Genomic DNA, 11,771 nt, shown 5'->3' on the forward strand with positions numbered 1-11,771 from the left:
CCATGACAATCAATTGTTGTTGTTTAATTTTTGAAAAAGTTTTTAAGTTAAACATGTTTTATTCCCCGACGATTTTGGCCGTAACGTTTGTTCCGTAAGTCCAAATTAGGTGTCATTTGAAGCGTTAGAGAGCTGACGCGTAGAGCTACATAGTGGTAATGCTATTGTAAGGAAATTATTATGTGATTGTATGATCATTACGTGAATATATGTTTTGAATCATGTGCATGATTACATGATAATTGTATATGCTTATTCGATGATTGATGAGGCGAGTGATTCAGAGTGAGAATACTCGCATTATGTTAAGTGTATGATGAATTACATTCACAGTAGGGTTGTAGTCTTACCATGTTTATGTTGTGAGAATTTTTACAATTATAGTGGGGTTGTATTGGTTGTGGTATTGTGTCATTGCATGATTAACTGCCATGCTTCATATGTGGGGACTAGTTGCTCGTCCCAAGCTTAAAATGGGTGTTTGGAGCTCAGAGTGTGGGCTCAGGGTTCGCAGTTGATTGGAACCGAGTTCGTACGAAAAACTAAATGTTGAGTCGGTACCGTATGCATATAGAGTTAAGTTGTGAGTCCGGTTCAGAGTGGGGACCGTGATGAGCATGAGTTGAGTCATTGTTGCATTACACTACATGATCATGAGATATTTGTGTAATAATGTATACTCTTGTATGACTTATGCATTTTGTGATTGACTATGGTGTGGGTGAGATGTGAATACCTGGTGTTGATGTGCATTTCTGATATGTTGATGATATTATAGTGTGTGAACCTATCCTGATTGTTGATGGATTATTTATTATTTTAATGTATTCTCACCCCATTTTTGTGTTGTTGCGTATGTGCTCATATGGAGTACATATTATTAGGTACTAGAGAAGGAGCTTGAGGTTGAGGACGATGTTGTGCCTCTTTAGTTTCTTTTCGTTCGATTCTATAGTTGGAGTAGCTTTGATATGTAACACAAGGGGACGAGTTGTTCTTTCATATATTTTATGTTGCATGTCTTTCTATTGATTCGTGATGTCTGAACCGTGTTTTAAAACTAATAATGTTGTTGAGGCTTTTAATGCCAAACATTTTATAAATTTTCTATGCTTATCAAATGAAATGTTTCATTATTATGTGGTTTAAAGTGTTTTGATGGTTTGAGTAGTATCCTGCTTGGTGAACATTTGTGATTTATAACTGTTTTATTTACTTATTTGCCGAGTCGAAAAATAGGGTGTTACACTACTAAGTATAGGTCATATATTTCTGGCTTGACATAACTCGTCACCAAATCAACTTCTACATATAAAAAATAACCACAAAAACCAAAAGAAATAGCACCAAGTGTTCTCATAACTACATAATATAAATATAAAAAATACAACTAAATAATCCTAAGTAAGCATAAATTTGCCAAATAGTTCAAGTATTAAAGGTTTAATATATCACAAAAAATTAGTTATCAGTCATCATCAAAATCAAATAGGTCAACAAATTTTTGCAGTGATTATACAATCAAACACATAGTTCCACATGGAGAACTTTGGAGTCAATGAGAGTGAGCATACACTGACCCCACTTTTAAATATATTGGTGTAAAAATATAAATAATAATTTTTCACCTAGGAGGCTGCTGCATGCAAACATCTTTAACTCAAATAAATTGGTTCAAGATTATGTTGGTCTCGCTGCCCATGTTAGATAACTCCCGACCCAGTGGAAAACCTCCACCCACTTCTTTACAAAAAGAGCTTGGGAGATAAGAGGAGAGTTCCAAGATAAACTCAACCTAATTTTATGAAGAAGACACCAAATCATCATCACTATCTCTATAAGAACCATAGAAAAATCTGAACATCTCCTTCTCGATAAACTTCCAATCTAGACTTCTCGTTCTATGTTTCAAAGCTTTCAATCATTGGAGCCACCAATTATCTTTTTCTTGAGTAGTTTGGAGTTCTATATCCACCTCAAACACATCACACTTTCAAATAAAAACTATAATTGAGAAAATGGTAAATAAGTGTAAAGGAAAGATGATATTACTTGAAGTTATCAAAAAATGGGGAATGTGAAAGGAGAATAAGGTTGACCACTAAGCGTAGAGAAAGAGAAGAAAAAATAATTGTGAAAAGGAATGTGTATCGCCTATTTAAGGAGATAAGTGGAATAAGATACAATTTCCACATTAAATGTTAGCATCCTAGGGAAGTATGGTTTAATGATAACTCCGCTTCCATGTAAGTCCCAATGCGCTTAGCTATAATTGTGGCTAGTCAAATCTAAAAACCTAGAGAAAGTATGGAGGTCAAGAGATAGGAAAGTAACCTCAATAAGATCAATTACAACTCCACTTATCCCTTATAATAAAATGGGTATATCCCTTATAAAAGAGTGGATAATTTGCCCTTGCATAATAATGGATACTCATGCTTGAGGGAATGTGAACAATCAGGTCTTTACCGATAAAGCATTTCACCCTTACAGACCTCATGCTTAAGGGACTTTGTACAACAAAATCTTTTCCCCTAAAGCATTTCACCATTGCATGCCTCATGGTTAAGGGATTGAATATAATTCAATTATTCCCAATAGAGCATTTCACCCTTACAAGGCTCATGGTTGAGGGAATATGTACCATCTAATAGTTTGGGCCCAATCTAAACTTAAACTTTGAAGATCCAACCCTTATTTCTAACTAGTCCAACAAGGAATGGACAATCTAGGTCAAGTCAATCAGGCCGATACATAACCAATATGGATGGGTTATTCAAATTAGGGAACAAAGGACAACACATTTATGAGCAAGTTAGGGACAATATTGGAGGAAATAATGCATTAAGAACCACCATTGAGATCCTTCAAAATGGGGCAATCTTCTTAAATTGCCTTTATGGGTCTTGAATATGAAGCTAACCAAGATGATTACTATATAAAGGTTGACATCATAAAGGAAAATACATACACTTTTCATATTATTCAAATCCATATGTGTTAATCTTATTGGTTATGCGCTGGTGAAGTTTTCAATTAATGTACTCTATATGTACAAATATGTATTTGGAAATGATGAAATGTATCTTTTCTTATAAACTTATAATGTCATGATTAATGCATTATAAGAAAATGTAATATTTTCATAATGCCCTTATGTTGTTTAAGAATTTTAAGCATTAATGTGTTTGTATCTCAAGTATTGAGTTAGAGAATGATATATTCTCCAATTGTATTTTAAATTATATATTTATTAAGATGAAAAACTATTTAGGTAGAGAATGAGATCATTGATAAAATTATGAGTAATATTCAAGGCAACGACAAATATTTTCTACAGGCAGGAGAGATTCGATAAGGCGTTGAAGTTGAAGGTGAGATAGAGAAATAAGACAAAAGTTAATTAGTACCTGAAAATATACTATAATTCATAGAATAGGTATGGTTACAACTTTTGTGGATGTTGAAAATTATTTAGAATCCAAAAACATTTTGGATCGGGTGATGGGTTGAATACATGATAGTTTTTATATATAACTTTGAGAGTGTGTACGAATTATTGAAACATAAGCTAACAAAAGAAAGACACTAACTTTGATATATTAACCATTTGAAATCCATATAAATATGATATTTTGCATAAAGTACATCGGATACTAGTCATAGATTGACATATTGCACAAACACAAACTCATAGTTCTAACTAATTTAGGACATCTTGTTTTATTTAGAATATATGGATGATACTGTAGATACATAAGATACGATATTTTCACATCATATTTAATCTCATATATCACTTTATAATAAGTCCAAGCATAGGATTATAATCAATTTCAAAATCTACTAGATGTCACAAGGATGGCCACCAGACTCACTCGTATCAGGTACCCAAGCAATAGCCTTGTTGCCGATAAAATGGCAAACAGAGACAGTTCCTGGATTAACATTGAGAACTTCATTCAACACATTAGGATTCATACCTCTAGTGTCATGATGGCAAATAGTAAGTGCTTTTGATTTAGTTCCATCAGAGGCCACCAATGGGACCATGTAAGTTGTTGTCGCATTGACTGCATGACAATAAAACACAACTTTTTTAAAATTCAATCTATGGCACATCACTGCTTTGTCTCCAATTTTATTTACTTCCTCCACTATATATTTGTCCTGATTTTGACTTAGGGAACTTGACATGACTTTGACATTCTTTCCAAGCTTTGAAATGACAAAATCCATCATTGATTCTAGTGAAAGCGCACAATATTTGTCTTCCCCTATTGCTGATTGAGTTCTACAATAGTTGTTAAGAATCTGAACTTCTTTTTCATCTGATGCGTGTGATACAAAATGTTGACTTTCTTTTTGTGTATCTTTTACATAAAGTTGATTTGCTTTTTTAGTTTCTTTGCTTGCCCATGCCCAAAATCCAAAAGGTTGATTTTCTTTTTCTGTTTCTTTCTTATACCACCACACACTAATTCCAAAAGGTTGTTTTTCTTTTGTGGTTTCTTTTTTATCACACACACTAGATAAAAAAGTTTGATTGGTTCTATCAGATTCTTTTTTATACCACCATATACATACTCCAAAAGGTTGACTTATTGTATTAGTTTCTGTTTCGGTTGCCTTTTTGATAGGTAGATATCTTGGTGATTTTGATGATTGGATATCATAATGTTTTTGAATGCCTAAATTCATTGTTTTCCCGGGATATAGATCATGTTCAAAAAAGATAGTCCAATATTGATTCTCTTCTTGACTTTTGATAGGCATATTAGTTTCTCTATCTGTAACATCAAATATTAAACCAAATAATTACATGACAATAAATAGTGTTATGCATTAATATGAACTAACTAATATAAAAGTACATATGAGTGTAAAATATATAATTAACAAAATATTTAAGTATGCAAATGATTAGGGCAAAATATTTTTATGTTATTTCGTTTAAGTCTTTGTAAAACTTATATATATTGAAATTGATGTTTGTAATATGGAGGATATTTAATTTTAATGTTTTAAAATTGGTACTAAAATAAATATTGCAAAAATGAATTTTAGTATGAGTCAATTTTTTAGGACAAACAAAAATAATAAAGACTAAAAACAAAAATTAATATAATTCTAAAGTTATATATTACATTAACTAAAACCAAAATGTGATACATTTATAATGACTAAAAATATATATTACAAGATCAAGCTAAAAGAGATCTTATCATCTCATCCATGTCATATTTACTAATTGAAAGAGAGCTTACAAACATCTAAAGTCATATTTATAGTTTGATAACATATATCAACATGTAACAAGAGATAATATTAGACATTTATTTATATAGAAAAAGCTAACATATGCCCTTAAAACACATGATAAAGTACTCAATATATATATATATATATATATATATATATATATATATATATATATATATATATATATATATATATATATATTCTTAATTTATGATCCCAGCACACAAATTTACAAGAGCTTATTTATTTTTTACTAACCAGAAATCATCAAATCTGAAAGTGCTTTAGGTATAGGCGTGTTTGGCCAAACAGATTTCCAATATTCTTCTCCAGATTTAGATCCATTTATCCCCACAAGAACCAACTGCAAATATATTCAAGATAAAATGTCATTTTATAGAATATAGGAGAATATTAATAAAAAATTTAAAAAACACTCAACAACAATTCATTTTAGACTGGAAAAAAATGATATTAATTATATATTTAATAACAAATACTGAGTTGTTTTTTCTTTAAATTTTCCAAATGGTATAAAATATTGATAGAATGTTGAGACAACTAAAATATAAGTGATCAAGCAATAACTTACCAAAAAGAGAACTAAAACGGATAGATTTTTAAACTCCATTAGGCTGTGTAATGATAGAAACTTAGTGACTGTGTGAGCATAAACGAAATACTGCTGCAAATATATATAGTGAATTCAATGCCATGCTCAATGAATGTGTTGCCGTTTTGGAGTTCAATTGAAATTACAGCTTATTAAATTCATAGTAAATATTGATGAGTCCTAGGTTATATTTGAGTAAATGATCTATTAAATTCCCAATAAATATTGGTGACCACTAGTTATTTTTTTGAATAACAAAATTTACAATAAATATTGGTCGGTACTAGGTTTTCATTGCATAACAATTTATCATAAATATTGGTGAATACTAGATTTTTTTAATAACTAAATTCACAATAAGTACTGGTCGGCACTAGGTTTTCTTTGAATTTTTATGGTTAAGTTGCTGTCAACAATTAAATTCACAAAAGATATACGGGAGGCTGAGGTTATTTTTTATAATTCTATATTTGACATAATCAACTGACTACAACTAATTAATATTTTTGGGGTAGATTGAGTAATAATTTTTTTCATAAGAAAATAATTTTTTTAATGGAGTACAAACTATTTTTAATTAGTTGTAATTATCTTATAAATTTTTAAACATAGTCTAAAATTTCCTCTAAAAATATAGTAGTATATTTTTTGTTCCTATTTACATGTTACATTATTAGAAATAATTTGTTCATATTGATATGCCGTTTTTAAAGTTGAATGAAATGAAATAATTAACGAATCATCATATTGGAGTGATACTTGTCAATAATACCATGATTATGTATTGTAAAGAAAAAATAAAATAAAAATAAATTAAATTAAATACTACAAACAAATAGAGTATTGAATAATTGATTTATTGGTCGAACTACTAGATCTTTGGTTGAACTGCATGACTAAACCGAATAAAAACGTATAACTCGGTCGAATAAACATGCATCTATAACAAAACTATATATTTATTAAATCGGTCGAAGCAGATGATTCAGTTTTGAAAAAATATCACGACACCTACAAAATATCATAATTTTACATGTTGATTCTTTAAATTCAAATTTTAAATATAGTCATCACACACAACAAAATAGTATAAAATAAAATCTATATAAATTTTGAATGATGTCTCATTCCAAACAAGAGAAAATTGTTCCAAATAAGATTTGAACAGAGTTTAATTATGTTTTAATTTATATCTTAAAAACAATCAAAATGGCATCATTTTGTCAAGAGAGAAAAAAGACATGCAATTAACCGCTGGTTCATCGATTTTGACCAATTCTGCTCGGTTCATATTGGTTCAATATCATACCGAATCCAGCAATCAGACCAGGCCGATAGTCCTTTCGATTTCCGATTCAATCGATTCAATGTGGTTTTTAAATCACTAGTTTATGCGAATTTATTTTTTCTATTGATAAGAAAGTCAATCAACTTAATTTTAATTTTAAAAATATTACAATAAAAAAAACGACAACTCGTACAAAAGACTTGGAGATGTTAAAGAGGAATACGACGTTGGTGAAGATATCTCCCAAATCTTGTCAAAATGATTAAAAGGTTACTACTAAGAATCATCATTACTCTCGTGTTACACAACTTATGAGAAAAATCTAAAAAAAATATACCATTTTTCAATTTTAGGATTATGTTAGTGTTTATCATTGTTTTTGGTAAGCAATAACAAATTTGATTCATTTATAGGTTTAAACTCGAAAAAATCTTAGGATATATATTGCAAAAGAGTTTTAAAAAATGTGTTCATGCTAAGAAATTAAATGTTTGAATGTGGGATAATTGGATAGAAACTTCAAGACTAAAATGCAGAATTACTTGAATAATAAAGTAAAAAGAAGCAAATCATAAACAAAATCGAGTAAAATGCTTAAGTTAAAAAGTGAGACGCGAATTCATACATTTTCTCACAAATTCACTATCTCTATAACTTGAATGTTTGAATTCTATAGAGGACAAAATGAAAAATGTGAACCCTTGTTACATAGACCAAATCGACTTACATACAAGAAAATCAGTAACCATTTACAACGATCAAATCTCCAACATCCGACTACACGTACAATACTACATGGACTTTTGTGCTCTGCATTGCTTCCACGTGTCTAAAGTCTCTGAACTGCTGCAAAACTGCTATTATTGTCAAAAGAACAATTCCATGTATCCTAACTTCCTTTGTCGAATTTCATGTCTATCGGGCCTTGTAATCTTGATGTCGAACCATGCTTCAATTACTTGTGCTTAGCCTATGTATTTATCTCACACCCTTTTCCTATCGAATATGCCAAATCACTGCAAACCTTTTCGATATTCTGAAGAAAAAAATTGAAGAGAGACTGATCATAATCTTGTGAATTTTTTCTTGAAATTCTTATAAACCAGGCTTAGTGGGTTAAGGTACAGCTTGATTCAAAAATCACGGTCTAACAGATGCCCCCCCCCCCCCCCAAATGCCTCTTTTGGTCATGTTTGCAATATGGAAGAAAGATATTATTTTTTAAGACTATCAACATTGTTCAAATAAGTTTGCACACGTCATAATCATCATGACTACTACTACTTAGTTGTCACATTAGCTTATAGGTGTGAACCCATCATCATGGTTTCAACTGCCAAAGCCATCGTGGGACACAAAATCAAGCGCTTTTAAAAGAAAATCATTTAATTGATTTTAATCCAAAAAACCAAAAATTTAATGGCCTTTTAGAGGAAAACTGAAAAGTCTTCTTCCACATTTATATATACACCCACACTTCCTCATTCTTCCTTTTTGCCATGTAATCTTCTTTGAACCCTAAAAGCTTTCACTTTTCTACAAATTTCACTCTTTCTTATTCTCAAGTTCCAAGAATAATGGTTTTCAATGGCATGGAAAAGAATTCTAGTTTCATCTACTGTTGATGTTACTGCTCCTACTCTCTCTTGCAACCACACCTATATCCCTTAGCAACCAATGGAGAAAGAAAAAAATCGCCATCTGAGCTTCCCATGTATTAATCCATTTTTCTATCTTGGGTAATGCTCATGCGTTTTTAGGTCCATTTCCAAGATCCTCTTTAAATCCTGCTAAGTTAAGCAAAATCTTTCCTTGTGTTTCGTTGTTGTAAACCTTATGTATTTGAGGATAAGATACATGAGTTAGGTTTTATGGAAGTACCCCTCGGTTTCTTTCATTCTTATCCTTCAATCTATAATGAAACATATATCAATTGGTTGAACAAGGTAGAAAAGAAGAATGAATAAATTTTTAAAGACCAAGGGATATTTGACTTTATTCAATTGTCCATAACTGGCCCCAAATATAACGTGAACATGCTCATTTCATCCCTTTACTTTTTGGAAGGTTCGACTAACATCTTTCACCTCCGTTTCAGAATGATAACCCATACTCTTTTCGATGTGGCTGCTATTAATGGCCTTCAACCAAATAGGGATACCCTTGACTTGACTCGAATCTCAAAATTAAAATCAAACCCAACTTTTCTTTTACTCGTGTTGGATTTAGCAATTATATCGAATAAAGTCATGAGTTTCATGAGGAAGTCTCTGATGAGCACCATTCTTTACGCACTCTTTGGTTATCCCATTTTGTATTTTGTTGTAGTTATAAACAACCATAAGCTTATAGCTTTGGCAACTCAGATTATTGAGGGGAAAAACCTTTGTCTTAGAAAGTTGATCCTAGGTTCCCTTTATGAATATCTAGGGATTTTTGTGTGCCTAAAATCTATAATCCAACCTGACGACAATCTTTTGATCTCTGGCCCTATGTGGCGCTTACAACTTTGGCTTAATGCCACCTTTGACCTTCTCTGAAGGTTACCATCTCATTTGATTTAGCGAGAGAGATAGAAGATAGATGAGTCAAAGACACCAGGTTTGCTTTGCTTACTCCATAGTACACTGACATTTATACCAAAGAAGCGTTTAAAAACTAATTTTTTTATGTATGCAGATTGTACTAGATTCTTCTCCTTCATCATTTGTCAGTTGAATGGGCCAGATTAGTTTAAAAGTCAATTTTCAACTCTTTCCTATGAACACCATTTTGAAGTCCTCAGCATTTGGGTAGCTTTCCTGAAACCTATTGTTCTATCAACTACACTTTCGATAGGGAGAGTTGGCATGAGACTAGTCAGCTATCAATCAAACCTGGTGGCCTAACAATTTGGCTTTAGCCAATTTTTACCAAAGTTCTTTTTTATCCACAAGGACGAAATCTGTTTGGCCAACATTGTATTGTCGGAGGAAAACTATCAAGCATGTTTAGACTTTCATGCCAAAGAATCCACTACTCTAACTATAAATGGAAATTGAAGAAACAACCTAGTTATGTTTCTTGTAAATGAATAAAACATTCCACTAGGGTCACTTAAAACAATTGTGGTGATATATGCTTTAATTAATGAAATTTAATATAAAAACTACCATTATTAAGCATTTAATTTTTTAAAATAAAATGAAAAATTTATCATAAAGGTTGGGTTATACAACCGTAGTGATATCACATTTATTTTTTATTTAAAAGTTAATCAAAACAAAATGCGCAACTAAAATATTGAAGAAAAATATATCACAATGGTTGGGTTATACAACCGTAGATATATCACATTTATTTTTTATTTAAAAATAAATGAAAACAAAAGGTGCAACTAAAACATTGAAGAAATCATAAATTTGTTGGTGTTGACATTCAAACCTATGAAAGGTTACATATATCACCATTGTTGGTCCAACCAATCGTAGAAATATGTTAATAATTTTTAATTAAAAAATAAAATATATGTCGGCGCCTATGTTTAGAGATGTCACCACGGTCCTTAAAAGGATCGTGGTAACATTGGTGTTGTTGTAGTAGTGTTGAGTCTTGGAATTTCATCATAATCCAAAGAGAAGCAGACACTAAATTCCTTGAGAAATTCGACCATTTGGATCTTTAGGCTTGAATCAATCTTTGTGTTTATATAAGTCATATTTTTGATCGTTTCATCCCCTAAATCAACCTCTTATATTTGATCATGTGCTTGAATCCTCTTATTTGAGGTAAATAGATCTTTCTAGAATCCCAAAGGCTGATAATCGTAAATACAATCTAGCCTTTGGCCATCTCAAATTGGATTCTCACCAATCTCATATATTTTATTAGTTTCAATTGTATTGGCTTCGACAACAATTCTTTGTTGTAAATCGGCCTTTTAGGTCGCCTAAATTCTATATTAAATCATATTGGACAAAATTTGAGCAAGTGTGCTAGACTCGATCATCGTTTTATCTGTCTCTGACCATCCAGTTCTTCTGGTGGTCTCATACTCCCACATGACAAGACATATCCCCGGAAGGAGATTCCTATTCTAGAAGGCATACATGGAGATTTTTTTCTAATTGTCTATCAAATATTTTCTATCTATGTGGTTAACTTTAATTAAGAAAAAATTCTGACCTGGCTCAATATTTTCTACAAACCCATCAGGTCTCCAAATCAAGATCCTCTTGTGAAGTGTCAAAGGGATTGCTCCTGCACCATGGATTTATTCTCGACCAAGCAATATGTTATAATTTGTCTTTTTTGAAATGACTACCAATAATGTTGGTCTTATAATGCTCCCTACAACAATGTCAACTTGAATAACTCCTAAAGCTTTACTCGTGTCTCCTTCATAGTTGGACATAATAATGTTGTGAGGTCTTAAATTAGTGTCATATTTGCAAATCCTCTTTAATAAAGAATGTCGCATTGGATTAATTGTGGACCCTTCATCTACTAGGAATTTATTAACCCCTACGTTCTCGACCATAGCCCATATCAAAAGGGGCTTCAGGTGTTGTTGCATTCCTAAATCAGGCTTTCAGAAATGGCATTATCTTGATCTACGCAGTTGTTATT

General features: G+C 31.4%; 1 protein-coding gene across 1 annotated transcript; it reads right to left on the reverse strand.

Annotated features, from left to right (window-relative positions):
• Positions 1 to 3,572: 3,572 nt before the first annotated feature.
• LOC127075580 (unknown seed protein USP) lies at positions 3,573 to 6,016 on the reverse strand. Its single transcript, XM_051017037.1, has 3 exons — positions 5,855 to 6,016; positions 5,521 to 5,626; positions 3,573 to 4,790 (listed from the first exon to the last, which is right to left on the reverse strand). Exons 1-3 carry the CDS (start codon positions 5,891 to 5,893, stop codon positions 3,847 to 3,849), a joined length of 1,089 nt encoding a protein of 362 aa, XP_050872994.1. The 5' UTR covers positions 5,894 to 6,016; the 3' UTR covers positions 3,573 to 3,846.
• Positions 6,017 to 11,771: the final 5,755 nt, after the last annotated feature.

Source organism: Lathyrus oleraceus, chromosome 4 (genome assembly GCF_024323335.1).
Source record: "Lathyrus oleraceus cultivar Zhongwan6 chromosome 4, CAAS_Psat_ZW6_1.0, whole genome shotgun sequence".
In the NCBI taxonomy this organism is placed as follows: Eukaryota; Viridiplantae; Streptophyta; class Magnoliopsida; order Fabales; family Fabaceae; genus Lathyrus; species Lathyrus oleraceus.

Bases quoted from the DNA above. Each gene is read 5' to 3' on its own strand.
- LOC127075580 (XM_051017037.1), bottom strand. From the start codon at position 5,893: ATGGAGTTTAAAAATCTATCCGTTTTAGTTCTCTTTTTG. The intron at 5,627-5,854 runs GTAAGTTATTGC...ATATATTTGCAG, and splicing joins CCGTTTTAGTTCTCTTTTTG to TTGGTTCTTGTGGGGATAAA. The intron at 4,791-5,520 runs GTTAGTAAAAAA...TTGATGTTACAG, and splicing joins TTCAGATTTGATGATTTCTG to ATAGAGAAACTAATATGCCT.